General features: G+C 49.6%; 5 protein-coding genes across 5 annotated transcripts in view; 4 read left to right on the top strand and 1 right to left on the bottom strand.

Annotated features, from left to right (window-relative positions):
- Positions 1-182: 182 nt before the first annotated feature.
- On the top strand, positions 183-2037 carry PV06_10558 (uncharacterized protein; the record flags this gene model as incomplete). The annotated part of the gene is made up of 5 exons (XM_016412116.1): positions 183-766; positions 842-918; positions 978-1363; positions 1414-1621; positions 1677-2037. The coding sequence occupies exons 1-5, from the start codon at positions 353-355 to the stop codon at positions 2035-2037; spliced, it is 1446 nt and encodes a 481-aa protein (XP_016257424.1). The 5' UTR covers positions 183-352.
- Positions 2038-2246: 209 nt separating this feature from the next.
- Positions 2247-4572, top strand: PV06_10557 (uncharacterized protein). Its single transcript, XM_016412115.1, has 2 exons — positions 2247-2568; positions 2629-4572. Exon 2 carries the CDS (start codon positions 2813-2815, stop codon positions 4361-4363), a length of 1551 nt encoding a protein of 516 aa, XP_016257423.1. The 5' UTR covers positions 2247-2568; positions 2629-2812; the 3' UTR covers positions 4364-4572.
- A 2272-nt stretch (positions 4573-6844) lies between these two features.
- On the top strand, positions 6845-7644 carry PV06_10556 (uncharacterized protein; the record flags this gene model as incomplete). The annotated part of the gene is made up of 2 exons (XM_016412114.1): positions 6845-7088; positions 7194-7644. Exons 1-2 carry the CDS (start codon positions 6946-6948, stop codon positions 7642-7644), a joined length of 594 nt encoding a protein of 197 aa, XP_016257422.1. The 5' UTR covers positions 6845-6945.
- On the bottom strand, positions 7626-9778 carry PV06_10555 (uncharacterized protein; the record flags this gene model as incomplete). The annotated part of the gene is made up of 2 exons (XM_016412113.1): positions 7626-8161; positions 8218-9778. 2 exons carry the CDS (start codon positions 9776-9778, stop codon positions 7740-7742), a joined length of 1983 nt encoding a protein of 660 aa, XP_016257421.1. The 3' UTR covers positions 7626-7739.
- Positions 9779-19028: 9250 nt separating this feature from the next.
- The window catches only part of PV06_10554 (uncharacterized protein), a gene marked incomplete at both ends in the record, with an annotated part of 1494 nt that continues 399 nt past the window's right edge, over positions 19029-20123 (top strand). The window contains 2 exons of the mRNA XM_016412112.1: positions 19029-19791; positions 19925-20103. Coding sequence (XP_016257420.1) covers positions 19029-19791; positions 19925-20103 — 942 coding nt within the window. The remainder of the gene's footprint in view (positions 19792-19924; positions 20104-20123) is intronic.

Genomic DNA, 20123 nt, shown 5'->3' with positions numbered 1-20123 from the left:
GGCATTAGTCTACCAATTTTATGTCAAGATAAACAAATATAAATTACGGCGAGCGTCCGGGTCATGTCAGAGTGACATTACTGCCAATTTGACTTTATTCAGATCGAGACGTATACTTCGCCGACCCTGCTTGGCTCCTTGCCGTCGCAGTCAAAACCAAGCCAGCTTCATGTTGTGGGCGTCTTGATTGTCGATGTGACCTGGTAAGTTTGGAGTCGATTCATGAACGCAGCTTTCGTTAAATGAGCTTGTCGTGATAAGTCCTCCTTGTCTACCCCGGGTTATAACTCAATATTGAACCCAGGTGCAGGTGATTATCGCTTTGGTCGAGTTGACGGATCTTCGAAGAAACATGTCGGCCCTTTCTCCCGCCAGCTCTGTAGATAGTATTAAGAGCATCTTCAGATTGCTTTCAACTACTGTCGAGACGTTGATTGATGACCGCGACAGGACTCGCGGAGAAAGTGCTCATCACCATGTCACACACGGTTCCACGGGTGCTACATCACGAACGCAAGACGATGCCGTCAAGGTCATTCGTGCGGCAATGGGTTCGTTGGAGAGTTTGATTATCGATCCGCATGACTTCCTCCTGGACTTATTCATGTCGTATTTGCGTTCCAGAACATTGCATATTGTCGCAGAGAAGAATATTGCCGCAACACTCGCACAAGCTGGTCCAGAAGGTCTTTGCAGTAGCGAGCTGGCTCGAATAAGCGGCATCCAGGCCGGAAAATTGCGTACTGTTCCTGGCCTTACTCAACTGGTAGCCGAAGCTTACTAAATGTAGGCAGACTCATGAGGGTATTGACTTCGAACCACATTTTTTGCTGAAGTCCAGGACGATCATTTTGCAAACAATCATATTTCGCAAGTTCTGGCGGATGATCTCGAGTTCCGAGCTTTGATCGTTACGAGGTACGTAGCGAATTTGTTTCCATTCCAATGAAATCAAGGAGAATTTTGATATCATTCAGAGGCCAAATTCAATATGCAGCAAGCGACTTTCTTCCGACCGCACTGTCAACCAGTCCTGATCATGATGGAGACAGATCAAGCCCGAACGCATTCCAGATGGCAGCACGGACAAAGTTGTCTTTCTTTGAATGGCTACATCAAAGATTACCGGAGCATGACATAGACTGGCGCTTTCCGACGCCGCAGCAGTATGACCAACTTTACATGGAGACCTGTCATGAATACAAGAGCTCGAGCGAGCTTGTGATGCCTCGTCCCGAGAAAAGCTTGTTTAACGTTGCAATGGGTGGGCTTGGCCGGGCTCAGGATCGGTCTTGTATCGAAGATTACCCTTGGATCGACTTGAGTGACGAAGCCACGATAGTCGATGTTGGAGGGGGGATTGGTCAGCTCGTCCAAGGCGAGTGAGCTCGCAGACGGATTGACGTCGTCTAGGAACATTCTGCATGCAGTTGCATTGCACGCATCCAAACCTCAAAGTCATCGTTCAAGATAAGGCACCTGTCATTGAACAAGCAGCCAGTGTATGGAAGGAGAGATATCCCAAAGCGGTCTCTCAAGGAACAGCCAAGTTGATGACTCACGACTTCTTCCAGAAGAGCCCTGTCTCCGGCGCAGAGATATACTGGCTACGACACATCCTGTACGTTGAGATTAATGGAGAATTTGTGCATTCATCTGATAAATATTCTTACCAGGCACGACTGGGATGATGTTGATGCCGTCCCCATTTTGTCCAGTATCCGTGATTCAATGACCTCAAATTCAGTGGTACTCATAGCTGAGATCTTGATGACTACCACGCTGGCTAGTGACAAGATTCGAGCGGCACCTCAACCGCTCCTGGCGAACTATGGTTGTGCTATGAATACTGCACATGCGATGGATCTCAACATGATGGCAATGACAGAGGGAAAAGAAAGGAGTCCAGAGGAATACGAGCGGATTGTCCAAGCGGCTGGACTAAAGGTGGTGAAGATCTGGGATTGTCGTGGTCTGCTGAGTATCATAGAATGTCGTCTTAACTCTTGGGCGCATAGAGATCGGACCTATGAATAGACAAGGTCAGACCTTGCAACAATCGCTAGATTTGTGCCGACACTGCTGATTACTCTGACGTTGATGTGGTGCTTGACATGTGATCTGGGGTATTTCAGGCGTCCCGTCAGCCCGTCTTTGATTGCCACCGGATTGGTGGAAAATAATGCCTCGACACGAAACAGTCTCTAGTAGGGCTAGACATCTTCAGCTCCTCGCTCTGCCGACATCTACTTCAGAAGAGAGACCTCTTTGAAGGGTCCATGCCATGAAAACCTATCTGCGGTAAATCAGAGATGACACCGGTCATACTATATGGATTCCACGTCGATGTCGACAACTCAGGAAGCACAGGTGGAGGATGCATATGTTCGGAAGAAGCACCACCATAAAACCAATACGGGATGCGCAACATGTGTAAGTGTTATTCTTCAATGTCTTGATCATCTGCGAGATGGCCCTGCCGGATCCACGAGGCAGCGCTTTGTCGCCTCGGCTTGTCATGCTTCTAGTAATGATCGTGAACCTTGCTTACTTGAGTGCATACTAGAGGTACGCGAGTAGTCTATTCTCGAGACGCCAGGCATCTTAATTACTAACCTTCTGTACAAGGGCTCGACACATCAAATGTACCGGAGAAAGACCACAGTGTGCTCGATGTATCAAGTATGGAGTAATTTGTCCCGGATACATTGATCGCGCGTGGGTTTTTGAGTCCGGTCAGACACGAGGTGGTTTGGCAAAAGGCGGCAGTTCTCCTGACCGTGCATCAAAAATTCAAGGATCACAGAAAGGCATGGATATGTTTAGAGATGGGCATACAACGAAACCACTTGCCATCCGTTTGAATGCCGGGCCGCACCCGGCCAGCGACTCCATGGCCGAAGAACGCCCTCCACCACATTGCCCTGCTAAAAGGCCCTCGTTACCCCTGCATCTTTCCTCGCCTAGGTCTGACCACGTCACGTCACGCGGGTTCCAATACTTTCGGGAGAACACGATCCCGTCATTCTTATATGTCAATCCAAGTCCACAGGCTTTGTATGTTTTTCAACACCTCCTGCCACAGAGTTATCACACTGAACCAGCGATCGAACAAGCGGTTCTTGCGATAGCCAGTGCACAAGAACTTGCTCATGCACCCGTCGATCAAAGAGGGTCACTTGAGGCCACTTTACTTCGATCTTATGGGCGCACTCTTCGCCTCCTGGGAGACACCACAGTCAAACCCTCTGTCCTGGTGATGATGTTGGCATGCTTTGTCTTCGTGGGCTTCGAAACTTTCCGTGAGTCTCCTAAAGCTGCTTCGCTGCATCTGCAGAACGGACTCCGCATATTAAGACAATGGAGACGTAACCTGCAAAACTATAGATCGCCTTCTTCTTCATCAGAGGACCACATCATCAGTCACTACATACAGCCAGTCTTTGCGGGGATCGAGGTAATCTTTTCACGATCCAGCGTCTCAGATATTGTACAAGTTGGAGATTTAGAATACCAGCCGCCTGTACTTCCTTCGGATTTCACAAGTTTGTTGGAAGCCCGCGGGAAAATGATTGAACTGTGGATGTATTTCTTCAGCAAGCATCCTCCGGAACATATCGACGCCGTGGCACAGCTGCAGGCTCTACCCTTGTGGGAAAGGTGGCATGTCAAGCTCTTGCAGTATTCTCGCAACTCTGGCTCCTGGCCTGTGCGAGCACAACTACATGCTCGTCTCCTACACGTCTTCTACGACATGGTTTCAGTCGCGTTGCAGTGCCAGCGTTATCGAGACGAGACCGTGTGGGACAAACACATTGAAGACTTTGAGAAGATGTTCCAGACATGTTACGACATCTGTCAAAACAGAGAGATGTATCTGGATTCTAAAGATCCCAATGACATGGGATTTGGCATGTTACCAGGAGTTCTGCCGCCTCTGTGGCTTCTTGGGATGAGTTGCCGTGATCCCATGATGCGCAGAAGGGCGGCTGAGCTGATACGCATGCACCATCGTCAGTGTGGACAGGTGGATGAATGCTCTGCAGCCGTCCTGGTAGATGCCGTCATTCAGCTGGAGGAAGAGGGGACAGCAATTGCGCGGACGTGCGGTGACATCACGGAAAGTCACCGTGTTCGTGTTCTGGAGTCAGATCTCACTAAACCTGGGAAAATGACCGTGGTGTTTACTCGGGCGCCTTATACCCAACGACAGACCGTCGACGTTGCATACTCTTCCAGCACCACGCTACCGTCCCGTCCATATCGATTGTGGCCGATAGTCGCTTCGATGGATCTTATTGGGTATCATGGATTGATTCGCGCAACTGGAAGAACGTGTGTTTGCAAAGTGTATGGACAGTAGGCTGGTTCTACTGCATAGTTAGTCCATCGTGTTGTTCTGCTACGGAAAATGTCGTTGCGTCCTCAACAAAAGCTACCCAAGTTTACTTCTCCTAGACTGGTTAGACATTTGCTTGCCTGACATGATAGTCCACATCAAAAGTCTTCGAGTCTAAGTATATTCCTCGTTTACGTTGCTCCTGTCATCACATCTTTCCAAGTACATGTTCGATTGTTTTAAGCATATGTAGCAGTTTAGTATGGACTTCTGCCAATCATGTCGATGATTTCGTACTGATGACCACGCTAAAGAGCGACTTTGGAAATCAAAAAGACCACCTCTGACCAATCCGCAGATGCGAAATACTGCCTGTGCCACTAGTCCCCGAATCCCCTAAGACTCGTGTGGAGCAAGACGGTCTCGTACAATACCAGAGTCATGTTTAGGGGTCGGAGATGCTGCGCTTTGGAACGAATGATGTTCTTTAAGTAGTGGGGAGATTGGCCTGGATGGCAAAGATATAAAAGGTATGTTTCCCTTACCTCACTATTTTTCGAGGTCTCAACGAAGACTACTTGTCGGACGGGGGAATCCCTCCAACTTTTCTGGAAATTTCAAGAGATAGTCGAAAAGGAGAAAGCTACATTCAACCATGTCACATATCACCGCCCAGGATGTGCTCAAGCAGCTGCAACTATTTCGCCGGTCACTTCCCCCTCCAACGGAAGGAGACTTTGATATGCGAGAAGAACTTCTCGCCGAATCGCGAAGATTTCTCCTTTCACTGGAGAGAGACCACAACGTTGTCCATCGTGTCTGCTATCAGGTGTGTCTTGTTCTGTCATTCTTGATGTTGATCAAGCTCGAAAACCTTTTTTTGACACAATCGGAAAGGTCATGGAAACCGTTGCCATCAGTGCCGCCATGAGAATGGGCCTCTTTGCTGCGTTCAAGGATGGACCGACTTCGATTGACGATATTGCATTGGGCTGCAATGCAGATCCAGTCCTGGTAGGGAGACTGCTGCGATGCTTGACGGCATTTGGAGCGGTTGAGGAAACTGGGACGAGTTGTTATGATCATTCCACAGTGTCTCGAGCATTCACCAAGAAAGACAATGAAGCGGCCATGATATTCTGCCTGGAATTTCTTACGCCGTCATGGCTCTGTCTTCCCTCATACCTGGAAGAGAATGGTTGGAGAAACCCGGAAAGTGCGACTATCACGGCGCTAAGTAAGGCACATGTACGAGACGGCTCTCCAAAATCACTGTTCCAAATCATGAAGGCTGCACCGTCGAGAGTGCTTGAAGCATTCAACGTATACATGACAAATTTCAACGATGGACACAAGAGCTGGACAGAATTTTACCCCGTGATGGAAAGACTGGGAAGGGAGGCCAAACAAGATGCTAGTGCTGTTATGATAGTCGATGTTGGTGGAGGTTATGGTCATCAGGCCGCAGAGCTGAAGCACAAATTCCAGCAACTGCCAGGGCGATTCGTCGTTCAGGACTTAGTACAAGGTCTTCCGGCTTCTCCAAAAGACGGTATCGAATACATGGAACATGACTTCTTCGCTGAGCAACCCATCAAAGGTAAGTCAGTCGTCAGAGAGCGTCGATGGTTCGTCCAGTTGATGTGATCTTCAGGAGCTCGGTGCTATTACCTTCGTTACATCGCGCATGACTGGTCTCAAGAGAAGAATGTGCAAATCTGCACACAAATTTGCAAGGCAATGGAACCTGGATACTCACGGCTGATCATCAATGAGTGGATCGTACCAGAGTCGGCTCCGTCCAAATTCATGACGGTCCAAGATCTCAATCTGATGAGCGTGCAAGGAGGCATGGAGCGCACCCTCCTCCTCCACCGGGAGTACCTGGAGAAAGCTGGGCTGAAAATAACCAATATCTTCTGGCCAGGAGATACGATTAGTGAGGCTGTCATTGAGGCGGGCGTTGCGTGAGATGTCAGGTGATGTTCAACCACAGATGAATGAACCTGGATTTTTGATTACATTCGTAAGCACTTCAATAACTGAAGGTCAGCATTCTGAACTTCTCAACCCAAAAAAGACTCACTCTTGCTGTATCAAACAGCTGAGTCAGAGCATTGCGAGGCTTATCAGGCGCCAGTGAAATCCCACAGTTGGAGCATAGTGCACCAAAAAATGAGAAAAAGAAAATGAACAAAAACAAAAACAATCGGTAGTGTCGATTCGCGTGTCGTCACCGACCACACTACTAAGACACCGGCTTGAGGCTTAAGAACGGCTGAGCGGACGGGAAGCCCTGTATTCCTCAACCTATGACCGATTGCGATGGTAGAACGGAGGGTTGAAAAACAAAACTCGTTGTAATTGTGGTCTTTCAGGAGTTTTGCAAGATATCAAGAAGTTTCTAGCAGTAATTGGTTGCACGGTCAGCTTAAGTCAAACGTGCAATTCTTGGCGACTATGGATGCATTTCGGTTTCAATCTCCGTCTTTTTGTGGCTTGTACCGAATGGAATCTCACTCCATCTACAGAAAGGTCAAATGATCGTAATCAACGCCATCGCCAAACAACTCTTGCAGCTCAGGCCTTATCTGATCTGATATGCGATGATGCAGGTACTCACAATCACCGCTGTCGACAACGGCAGAGTAGAGATCTCGACATCACGCCTTCTCCTGCGTGCGGCTCAAGAAAATGACGTTGATTCCTTGTACGGGGCGTTTTCCAACGCAGAGGTTATGAAGTACTGGTACGTTGGTCTCGTTACGTTTTTCTTGAATCTTGCCTTTTTTTGAGAGCTCCCGAGGATGTAATCAGTGATTACGTCTGAATTGGGCTCACCGCCGTGACGCAGGAGCACCACTCCACACACTTCCAAGGAGGAAACCTCAAAATGGCTGTCGAAGATGATATTGTCGCCTCAGAACGGGGTCACGGATTTTGTGATTGCCTTGTCCAACGACGGCCCTGCTATTGGCAAAATTGGAATCTGGCAGGACAGCGAAATTGGATTTCTCCTTTCGCGACAATACTGGGGAAATGGACTCGCACGCGAAGCCATGATTGGCGTACTGGATTATCTCTTCACGAGTCGGAACCTGGTAGAGATCACTGCGGATGTAGACCCACGAAACCGAAGGAGTCTATCGCTTCTCGAGCGTATGGGATTCGTGGACGTCGGATTTGAGGAGAAAACGTGGGAAGTGGGCGGGGAGTGGGTTGATAGTGTGTACTACAGTTTGTCGAAGAAAGTGTGGGAGCAAATCAAGAAGCATCTATACAGAAGTCATGGACTTGAAATATAGAAATTTACAAACAAGCACAGGGCTTTGCAAACCCTGATACTTCGATACTCTAGGTTGTCTATGTCGAAAGACAGAAGATATGGAAAGCCTTTAACTCAGTTAAACCGCACGGACTCTCTCAATGACCAGAAAGTGCCTTGGATCATTGATCCTTGTGGCTGTTCATTTCTGGCGTCATACTCCGATGTAAGCTGCTGTTGAGGATGGTGACCATCATTGTCAGACGACGGTCCCGTAGAGTTGGACCGAATCCACCGTGCTCCGAAACACTTTCTACTCTGCGGATAGATTCTCGTAGCAATCGCCGTCCTGTCGTTGACGAAGACTTCGAGCACACTGACGTCGTAGAAGACACGTAAATCCAGGGTTTCGGATGTCCCGTCGGCGAATGAGAATAGGGTATGCTTGGCCTCCTCAGGAGATGTGTTGATTTCGGTGTCGGTCGTGGATCGACTTCGGTCAATAGTCACAGTCTCTTCAGCAGGGTCAAAGAGAATTGAAGTGAAGGTCGCAAAGTCTACAATCAAGGTTAGTATCTGCTTCGTACATCTGCCGCGGCTTCATGTCCCATACCTTCGTCATGAGCAATATCCACACCGACAATGCTGGAGTCTGTAACCCCAAAGCTGGCTTGAAATTCGAAGTGCCGCTTCATACTTTCCTCGAACCAGGTTACTTGATCTGTGATATCGACGTGAAGTTCGAGGTTCCTCAACAGAGCCAACCGTGGATCGGGTGTGACCCCGAGGACCTTCAAGGTATGTATGCCATTGTCTTCCAAAGAGTCAATGCTGCTGATATCGCCGATGTTGGTCTTCAGAGCGGCTGTGACATAATTCAGGGATTTCATGGAAATCACCCTCGGAATCGACAGGCATCCACTCCAGCCTTGTTGGGCAACCCGGGTTGGCGAAAGATCTTCTTCAAAAATCCACCCAAATGTTACAAAATTGCCGGTGACGGGATCATTGAAGCCGTTTGAGGCGTAGTAGCACCCGTGATCCAGAGTTCCGCCAAAGTTGTACTGCATCCGTACGCCTTTTCCGTGCTGCTCCAGCGAGCCGCACATCCACATTTGTTTATGTTCCCTGACAAGCTCGCTTCTCAGAGGGTCTCCAGGACGAGTCTGTACACCTTCCACGCCAACGATGAGAATCGAATATGCCACGCCGTCCGGATCGACCAAATCGACAAAGTTTGCAACTTCCCAGTTGACACCAAAGTCTCCTGACCAAGGCGACGGGGAGAAGTTTACAGGTATATCATTTATCGGGCCGAGAGACTTCCAACAACGTACGTCCTTTCTGTCGAGCTCGTAGAGAAATACCGTAGGCGTCTTTCCATGTATTGAACCGGATATGATGCCGTAAAGCCCGGGTTGCGAGTGATTCCTGCCTAAAGCCCTGTCCAAAGCTTTCCAGGGTGCCACGAAAGGATCTCGCCAACCTCTGACTGAGTCTCCAAGCTCGGTTGGAGGTTCGGACAGAATGGTGTTGCTCTCCGCCCTCGTCCATGAACGGCCATTGTCGGTCGAAGTCGCCATATGCAGTTGCTCGCTTCCACGAGTGTAAGGTTGCTTGAACGTAATGGGTAACTTCTGAGCAGATGTGTAGAATGCGATATTTGTTGTAAAGTCACCCTTGACGGCTTCTGAGGTATCGTCTGTGATGTGGTCTTTTTGGAGCATGCAGCCCGTGAAAACACCACACTGATCCATGGTCTTTGTAGGCTCCATGGCTGGGCTTTCCGAGACATGCCAATTCGCGAAATCAGTGGAAACGGTCGATCCCCAAGACATGTTACCCCATTTGTAGTCATAAGGATTCCACTGAAAGCCCAACGAGTAGATGCCCGTTTGCGGATCGTAGCCTGGAGCACAAGGATCATTCAGCCAACCGCGGGAGGCAATGACATGGTAGCCTGGTCGCCATCTCCGGAAGCCAGCTTCTGAAGGCGGTGTCGACGGCCTGGAACTGAAGGTGCTTGAGGCTGCGGTTGCTGATTCCTGATCCGTTACCTCTGTGCTTCTGACTGAACTCGCCGTGTCAACTTGGTCCTCTACTCTGTCGCCTGAGAGCGCATGACTGCTGATGAGTCTTTCATCGAGAAATGAAATTTGGTCGGCAGCGCTCATTGTTGTCTGGCGTCTGGCGTCGGCTTTGACACGAATCGAGGTACGATTAGCTTAGATGTACGGCAATTTGAAGATCCCTTCGACCTTTCGAAAGGTGGTCGACAGTGCTTTGAATGATAAAGTCCAGAGGGAGGCGTTGGGACATGGTGCAAATACAAATTGCAATGCTGCCTGGTGGAACTAAGTGACGGGCTTGTTGATTTGGGTCGCTCCTGAGGCAAATTGGTGAGCGGAGCATGAAGTGCAAGGGACAGAGGAAGCCTCACGAGGTGCCAGGCCACTTGCAAAATTCGTCGGAAGGTAGTCGGACATGCTCGGTTCGTTCGGAAGCAGTCTCGCTGGATTTTTGCCAGGCTTATGGAGATGCCCGTGGGGACCATTGACCTTAGTTGGATCACGGACCGCCCAAGCCCGAAGATGCGGGAGTGCAGCCCTGATGTTGTGCCACAAGCAGAGAATTGCCCTTATCCTACCGTCGTGAATGTTCTGATTTTTCAATGCGATAACTCATAGGCTCGTCGCAGTGCAGCTGCACATGGATGCTCATCACCTCCTAGCCGACAGAGCAGCTCGAAATATCGGTCGAGTATCATTTGAGCTTTCTGAATGCTGATTTGTGTCGAGGTTGCAGCGTAAAATTGCAAGCGCATCAACACCCCCATGGCAATGTCATGAAGACGTTCGATCTGGGAGATATCAGCAACATGATCGAGCATCGTGAACTGGCTCTCCGCTACTTACCATTCCGTTGCCGTGCACTTCAAGAACGTAATCGCCTACACGACTGCATTCGTCCAGTACGCGATCTGCAATTTCAGTCGCGTACGACGGTTGCATAAAGACCAGATCTGAACTTTCTGACAGCGCATCGTGTGTCAAACAAGCTGTCCATAGCCGCATGAGAAGCCATTGCTGAAGGACGTAGCAATCGCCCCATTGCACATCGGTGAGAAAATGTTGCTGCGATCCCGGGTTCTGATCGAGCGCCATAGAACTACCGGGCCTCAGGTTGTTTCGAAGAGCACGATCTTCGGCCGGGGAGTGGAGGGCTGCTTCGATGGCCGAGAAGACCTTTTGTACTCGGTCAACAGAAAGTCGGTCACACTTTGACAATGAAGAAGAGCAACTGTTGTTCCAGCAGGGAATGACTTGTTCGTCAACAGAATCAAACAACTTCATAAGCTGTTGTAGGCCTAACATTGTTGATTTGACACTGTCGTCGTGTATGGCGATACCACCCGCAGATTTGTGTTCTGCTGTCAACACATCCTGGTATATCTCCGCCATTCTCTCAGAAGTCTGGCCGGTGAAGCTGATATCATGATTTCGCTGAAGGGCATAGCCGCTGCACCTACCTGTCAGCTTCAAAGTCCCGACAATAGGTGAGACCACTTTTGCACTAGACTTACCGCTCGGTCACCGAGAGTATGAGGAATATGCGCAACCTTTGTCCTTTCTCGCTTGGACTGCACTGCTCGTATGTCTCGGGCTTGTGAACTCCGAGGAGACGCCCACACTCGACTGCTTCTCTCAATCGCAACCAAGCTGCTTTCTGAAGACCCATAGCGAAGAGAGCGGCAAACTATGGAGTAATCAACTTCAACCATCTCATAGACAATCATTATGATACGTACCATAAAAAAACTTGTGACCGTGGTGGCTTCGAGACTCGGTTGTTCACCAAAATCGTAGCTCGTTCTCAAATTCGCCGCGGAGGCCAGCATATCTTTTGCAAGGCTTGTTCTTGCCACCATAGAGTCTCGTTCTTTCCGGTAGACTGGTCCAACGACGGCTAGTGAGCACAAGGATAGAATCAAGGCAGCAAAATCTTTGTCTCCGTGGTGCTGCCGCAACATGAAGTCACGGTACAGGACTTTGCCAACAATGGGGAGCGTTGCATGCAATCTCTCGAAGAATACATCAAGCCACTGCAATATATCTTTCTCGTCGTATTGGTTCGGCCATATTGTCGACGTGATAGTGGACTGCGGTGAGCGCAGGTTGCCTTCAAACGCCAATGGACTTTGCGGAGATGTGTGACTCCCGATAGCGGTGGCAGCACTTGCGTACGAGTCAAGTCGTCCTAAATGGTCAATTGACCCCTGAGGAATGGCTGCTAGCACGTCTGAAGCAAGGAAGCCGCCTGGCGTTGGTGCAACCCAGGATGGATGTCTTTCAGCCGCATGAGCAGCGTTGCCGAAGCTATCGCTACCCACACTATGGTCGATTGTGCCTTCGATGATCTGATTATCGTTTGATTGTGGCTCCTGGGCATCGGCCGAGGCTGTGTAAAGGAGTCCTGCGATTGTTTCTCCTGGATCAGGTGTCGGATGGGAGACATGTGATGAGCTTGTGAATGCTGGTGATTCTCGTTGCGAGCTCTCAGTCTCTTGACTGTCTTCATCAGCACGAGTATGTGTTTGTGGAGAGTCTTGCATGACGCGAAGGAGTTCCACTCGTCTACAAACCCCATCAGTCAGTCAGTTCGGCTCGTAAGATTTTCCTAACATGCCTTCCTCGGGTTGCCCTCGGGACCCTGTCATGCGCGAAAGAACATCCGAACTTCATTCTTAGACACCGTGAACAAGGATGACTCCCGTCGCACTGCAGGTGCATTAGTTTCATGGAGGAACTGCCGATTTTCCAGACATACCTTCATCTTGCGATAGCGACATTGATCGCAAGCGTACTTCGTCCGGCCCTCCGCTGGAGCCATTTTTACCCGGCAAAGACTACTCAGGATATGCTGTCGAAAATTTATTATGTTTGGAAAGTGCCGTTATGACATTTGCTGGTTATATTGTATTTGTGCCATGCGGGAAGCACCAGAACCGTAGGCACTTTTGGAACTGGAATTGACAAGGGATAGCCTCGTTAGATCGCTAAGGCAAATTGACATCGGTAGAGTATTGGCATAAACCCGCGGTATAGTCCATAATTGTGATTCATTCAGAGATGTTTCCAAGCTTGAAATTTACCTCGACGGAGGCCCCATTTTCGCGGGACCATGAGGGGAATGAGGGGCCACGACATTTGGCGAGCCTCACGACACGTACGGATGCAAGTATTTAGTCGAGTTTTCCAGAGCGATGGCAGCTGGACGGCCTGTGCGGTGGTGCGTGACGATTGAAAATTCTGGTGCTTTAAGTACAAGCCTGCAACACTTCGTGTGACCTCGAGCTCCTAGAATTGAACGACCAACCTCCAGAGACTCAGTAATGTTCACAACTTTTCAATACGTACTGCGGGCGACTGCAGGTTGGGAGCACGTCGCTACGGTGCCCCCATTATCTTGCTTCAAGAAAGCCTGTCGAGAGTATGCTTCATTGAGGGACGTTGCATGATGCCTCGTAGATCGACTCTTGACTACCTAGGGACGATTTCCTGCTCCGTACTCACTATATCCACATATGCAGGATCTGAATGCCACATGATACGTTCGAGTTCTCCTAATATACCAAGCTTATCTAGTCAGCGAAAAGGCACGGAGTGAGTCTGGGGTAAAGAGGGCAAAGCAGGTAATCGTCTAGTCGGTAAGGTGGCTTGATGGCTTCGAAGCTTCCGAGCATGAGCCGAGTGCCTCCGTCCCAGGGTGATTGCCTGATTCGTGCTGGCTGCTTGGACGACTAATGTTATGTCAATCCTTGAATTGATCTCTCGGTGTCGCCTGTATGGGGATTCTGAATGAGCTAGATCGGACTGAGAAGCCACAATCCTGTTCCGTCGCACGCACCAAGATCTGAACTCTGCAGATCGAGTTTCGAGAAATATAAGCCTTGCGCTCAGTGCGGCAGCGGCAAAAATTGTCAGTATACTCGAGCAACTTGATGCACTGATTCACCCCAGAAAAGCCCAGCATGACTTCTGAGGTATTCGTCCATCCAGAGCTTGGCTCTCTGGTGGGCATTCGGCGGGCAGACGACATTCTACAGTTTCGCGGAATTCCATATGCTGACATCCCGGCACGCTTTCGACAGAGTATACTTCGGTTACAACTTCCCCAAAACCCTTTTGACGCTCGGCATCCAGGGCCTGTATGTCCCCAGACAACAACCCTTCCATTTCCGCAATATTGGTCTGGATCATTACCGCCGGATGGTGTGAAACTAGATGAGCCCAAGCCAGATGAGTTCCATTGTTTGAACCTCAACATTACGGTACCCCGTGTGGCGATCACAGGCGACCAAAAGATGCCTGTACTATTCTACATCCATGGCGGCGGGTTCATGGTTGGCTCCTCCAGCGCACAAATATCTGGCAGGGAGATATGGGATGCAACGAATCTTGTCCGTCGCAGTTTGACCATCGGGAAACCGGTTATCGTCGTCAGCATCAACTATCGCCATGGCCCATTGGGCTTCCTCGCATCGACCGAGCTTACCGAATTTAATCGAAAGCACGGGGAAGCAGTTGGCAATTACGGACTGCACGATCAGAGACAAGCGCTAGAATGGGTTTCGAAGTTCATAGCAGGATTCGGAGGAGATGCAGATAACATCACCATAGATGGCGGCAGTGCCGGTGCTGTGTCATGCCATTTCCAATCTCTGTTTCCGAATCGAAAATTCAAGCGCGCAATGCTCTTCAGTGGTACGGTACTTGCTCTAGCAGCCATGCCACTTGATTGGCATCAGAGAATATTCAATAGCTTCGTTCAGAAGTTCTCCGTAAGTGGAAGCACAGTGGAATGCCTCCAGGAAGTCCCGGCCAATGTTCTGACGCATGATGTCGTCGGCGTCTGGTACACTCCATTTATTGATGGAGAATGGATACCAGGCCGAACTCTTGCAGACCTCAAAACTAAAAATCCTCCGGAGCTCTTGGTCGGCTCCTGCTCTTATGAGCAAGACCTTACTCTAAGCATACTGAGCCCAGCGTTGAGAATGTCTCCCCAGGACGCGGACAAGTTCATGCGGACGACCATATTTTCTGTGCTCTCTACACTCGGTCTCACGACACAACCAGACTGCCTTCTTGCACCAAAGATACTGGAGCTATATAACCTTTCCACCAGCGTCGATACTCCGACCCAGCAATTTGCAAACTGGGCTGAGTTCGTGGCCGAAGTAGTATTCAGGATTCCACAGTATCACGTGGCGCTCAATCATATTGGTAGCAAGATATACGTCTACGAATTTCAGTCAACATCGCCATTTCCGGGATGGGAAGCCGGGTATGGCAAGGCTGGCCACGCTATCAACGAAGTATTGCAATACAACTCGGGTGGCGATCTTGTCGAAGAAAAACATCAAGCCGAACTTAGCGGTGCTGTTCAGGAGTTGCAAGATAGCATCACCAACTTCTGTCATGGTCAATTAGGCTGGGAGCCATTCAACACGGACAATCAGGAACGATTAGGTCCAGTTTACACGTTTACAAACTATGGCAGGGGCAGGAAGTACGAGAGAATTGGTGATATCATTGGACCTGATGTTCTGAAAAGATGGATGGCGGTATTAGCAATATCGGAGAAGTAAAACCGTGACCTTACCAACGCCTGATCACATCATGTATCAAAAGAGCCAGTCGAGTAACACTTTACAATTCTCAAATATAACTTGCCACAGCTTTACTCGGCTCAAATGACGCCGGCGTGGAATCCTCTGCTCAAGTGTTGAGTCTTTCATTTACTCGTAGTTTCCAATATCAGCACGGAGATCCCAGCACCACTCCGAGCAGCAATAACGAGCAGCGTATCAAATACAACAAGGTATTTTGAGAAACTTGGATCCTGTCTGGAGCCTCATTAAACTTGCTATTGCGAGTAGACACGCCCTAGCCGAGCATCTCAAAGTGCTGGGTTTGCATTGGCTGCATGGAAGCACCTCGGATGGTGCTCGGCTCAGATGGAGTCCAATCTAGGCGGCTGCGAGGAATCTGGGGCACCGACTCACCCACATTTTCCTTTGCAGGCTGTCAGCCCACCTGGCGAAGTGCAGCAATTTTCACCACATCTCGACTAGGCCGAGCGCTTTCCGAACATTTAGACTCGACTTGCATCTTTGAAGCAGATCCAGAGCGATATTTGCTTCGGTTATGGAGATGCATATAAATCCTTGATCAACCCAGATCGATTGGGATTCCGATAACGTTTGCCCTTCGAAAAGTTCAGAAAGAATCAATTACCCTCCGCACATCCCCTCCTCCCAAGAGGAATCATTTCGCCATGGAGAAAAAGACATCCACCGATGTTCAGCACGTCGATGAGTATGGTCGCAATGTTGTCCTATCATCTGAGACGACGTCGGAGAAGGTCTGGAATCCTTTGCTCATCCTGTCGTGCGTCGCTTTTGGCTGCACGTCAATCCTCTTCGGCTTCGATGATAAGGTTATCTCGCCAGTTGCCGCCATGGACCAATTTGTAGGAGCACCTCCATCTCCTCACCTGGAGTATCTTGCTTCTCGCACTACATGCTGACACATTAATCGCAGGTCGAGAAATTCCAAGGCGGCGACTCAAGCGCTGGTACACTTGTGTTGACTGCGAGGAATCAAGATCTCGTCTTCTGCCTGCCATTGGTTGGGGCAATTCTAGGTGCTATAGCGGCATCGCCACTGACCTCACGATTTGGCCGGAAGTGGGTTGTGGTTGGTGTATACTCACTGTCGTACGGTGGTACGGTAAGTTTATCTGACTTTGCTCGTTGCTTGTGGTTTTGATTATCGATGTTTTTTGACTTTTATTCATTGCATGATCAAGCTAATGCATATTGTAGTTTTTACAAACCTTTGCTCCGGTACTGGGAGCATTTGTTGTCGGCCGCTTCATCAACGCCATCATGATTGCAATCGGAACGACAGTATCTCTACTGTATCTCTCGGAAATCGTCCCCGCCAAATATCGAGGCTTCGCAGTGACGTCGAGCAATATCTTCAATCTGATTGCTGGTGTCATTGCGACTGTCGTTTGCAACGCAACTTACACACGATCCGGCAGCGCTTCTTTCCAGATCCCTCTCGGCGCCCAAGCTATCATGCCAACCATTCTTATTCCTCTGACTATTTTCATTCCAGAGAGTCCACTCTGGTTACTGGGTAAAGGTCGCGAAGAGGAGGCTCGTGCCAACTTGAGGAAGATTCGTGCATTTGGCGACATCCTGGTCGAGGATGAACTACGAGTTATGAAACTTGCCCTACACGAGGAACGAGAACTCACATCCGGAACCAAGGTCACCGACCTCTTCACCAGAGCCAATATCAAACGCACTATCGTTGCGGGGTCTATGTACTCAGTCAACCAGGTCTCCGGAGTCATCCTCTCAACCACCTACGCTACGGTGTTCCTCACCACGCTTGGTGTCGGCAATCCATTCCAATTGACCATTGCAGCTTCATGCTGTACTCTTGCAGGTACCTTGATTGCGCCATTGATTGTGGATCGAGTCGGTCGTCGAACCATTGCAATCGGAGGCCTCAGTGTACTGCTGACCATTGATTTCATCGCTGGTGGGCTGGCTTTCAAGGCGGACAAGTCGAGCTACGCCATGGGCGTTGCTGCACTATCCTTCATCTTCAACGTCTTCTGGGGTGCATCTTTCTACTGCTTGTCAGTTACTCTCCCCACAGAGATTCCCACAGCAAAACTCCGCAACATGACGACTTCATATGCCTTGGCATGTGCCTACACAACCGCTGTCATCACCACATTCGCCGTCCCCCAACTTGTTTCTGCGGATGCGGCTAACCTCGGAGCCAAGACCTATCTGGTCTTCGGTGGTTGTGTCGTTTGCATCTTGATTTTCTACTCCCTGTTCCTGCCCGAGACTGCTGGAAGAACCTTTGCGGAAATTGATGAAATGTACGAGCAAAAGGTCCCGGTACGCAAGTGGAGGAAATATCAGACATCAGCCGCTGCACGTCAGGCCGTGGTTGTGAAGGCTCCTTTTGAGACTGTGTCCAAGGTTGAAGAAAAGGATGAAGCGGCAAGTGGGGGTGTGTAGTCTACAGTGCCAGCACCAAGATTTTCTTGGTTTGCCGACCTCGGTGTAATATTTATCTTGCTTATGCATTTACAATGTAGTCCTAGAAATGTTCCATGGGAGAAATTCATACGATTCCCCTCAAGACCTCAAGAGAAAAGTGGAATGTGACGTTGAAGTTTCAATGTTCTGGTGGCACTGGGATCACGGTAGTGCCGCAGTCTAAACATATCTTTGGGCTAGCACGCTGCAGGTTTGCCACTTCGATGTGATTGAGTACTTCGTCGGACACACAATAAAGTGAGGCCTCGTGGTTCCTTGAAAGAAAAGAAGTCATCAAGACGATTGTTGGCAGGTAAATGGAGAAACACCTTGATTGTGCGAATGATGCTGGGCATTTTTCCGAATCATGTCCGAGACTCCGAGGAGCTTTGACATGCAAAGATGAGCAGCTTGGTCGGAGTCGTGGATGCTGGAAGACCACGGAAAGTATATAGAGTATCACCCGTTAGGGGAGTACCAAACATGGGCAACACATTACTATAGAGTTTCTCATGGAAAGCTGAATCGACAGGAATAGGCATTGTTCTGCACATATTTCAGCACAAATTTGGAATCCTGTCGGTCCAGAACTCGTTTTTTCATCTGTGCACCACTCTCCGGAGTGGTGACGATTAGTGGAGGTACGTGCGCTGAAGAACCTCGCTCTCGGGTCATTATTGTACAAAAAAAAATTGCGCATAGCAAAAGACGTCTGTGCGGCTCTGCATTTGATACCATTGAGCGCCACGTGCGACCCTCGCTTATCGAAGCAGTTTAGATCTCTCGAGCCGTACCGTCGACTCCAGTGCTTCGGCGAATGGTATACGATTCTCGACTCGACTTGCTTGAAGGAGCTGTTCAATTCCTGTCTACCTTCCGGTTCCGAGTGCTCTAGAACCACTGCCAAACTTCTTTGAGAACCCCGAGCGCCCACAACCACGTGGAGGGATTCCAATTCATGACATAATTGGTCCATCCATTGTGTCGGAAGACGCCGGTCCAAGCGCGATGACGACCGGATTCACAAATCCCATGGTACCTCCGCCGATGTTCTGAGACTTTCCAGATATAGCAGTCCTGCATAGGGCATAAGTCGGCCAAACCAGGGCCACAATCCCTCCGGAAGAGCCTCCTGGGGTCTCTCATGAGGAGTTTTTCTTCACCAAACTTTCCGTATTGAAGGTTTATAAATGTACGGCATGTCCGCGACATGAAGGTTCTTTTCGTTGTCCTTTAGTGTCACATAGAAATCTTCTTTGGACTCCGGAAGTCTCTCCCCAACCGTCAAGATGTCTTTCCGCAGAACTGTTTTGATTACTTCACTCCTTCATCTGGCTAATGCCGCCCCGGCTGTCCAGAACACCGGTGCCCTAAGCTGTGTCAACTCTGCTAGCAACGGCCAGTCTTACAATGGATTCGTTGTGCAATGCGGTATTGATTATAACGGAAATGACCTTGGTCTAGCTTGGACCTCGACTTTTGAGCAATGTATCAACACTTGTGCCGCCACCAGCGGGTGTGTTGATGTCTCTTACGCGGGCACCGCATGCTATATGAAGAGTGGTATCGGCAGTTATTCCACCAACAGTGTCTGGGGAGCGAGAAAAGCAGCTGCTGCGACCCTGACCTGTCCCAGTGCATCTGGCAAAGTCTACGATGGTTTCACCATTGCCTGCGGCACTGACTACCCCGGGGGCGACTTGAGCAACTTCTATGCTGGGAGCTTGAATGCATGTTTGGATGGTTGTAAATCAAACAGTCAATGCCTTGGCGTTGCTTATGCTGCTCCATACTGCTATATGAAGAGCACCATCAATTCACCGTCCAGCAACGCAGCTATTATCGGAGCCGCGCTTCCACCCTCTCACACTGGGCTTTGTGCCAACGGCAACACTGGAACGACAACCTACTCGGCGGGTGGAAAAAGCTTCAACGTTCACTGTGGCTGGGATTATTATGGTTACGACATTTCGAACCTGCAGACCAAGGATCTTGAGACCTGTATCGCTGCTTGCTCTGCCAACGCCCAGTGCAAGGCAGTATCTTGGACTGGTGCATGGTGCTACCTGAAGAACCAAGCTTCTCCTGGACAGGCCAATTCTAACGTTATGGCCGCGGCTCTCGCGTCCACGACATCAAGCACATCGAGCACATCGAGCACATCGAGCACATCGAGCACATCCAGTACATCCAGAACATCAAGCACATCCAGTACATCAAGCACATCAAGCACATCGAGCACATCGAGCACATCAAGCACATCGAGCACATCCAGTACATCGAGCACATCGAGCACATCGAGCACATCCAGTACATCGAGCACACCGAGCACATCGAGCACATCGAGCACATCGAGCGCATCCAGTACTTCGAGCACATCGAGC

The sequence above is a fragment of the Exophiala oligosperma genome (assembly GCF_000835515.1).
Source record: "Exophiala oligosperma strain CBS 72588 unplaced genomic scaffold supercont1.14, whole genome shotgun sequence".
Classification (NCBI taxonomy): domain Eukaryota; kingdom Fungi; phylum Ascomycota; class Eurotiomycetes; order Chaetothyriales; family Herpotrichiellaceae; genus Exophiala; species Exophiala oligosperma.
This window is presented reverse-complemented; position numbering and strand designations above follow the sequence as displayed.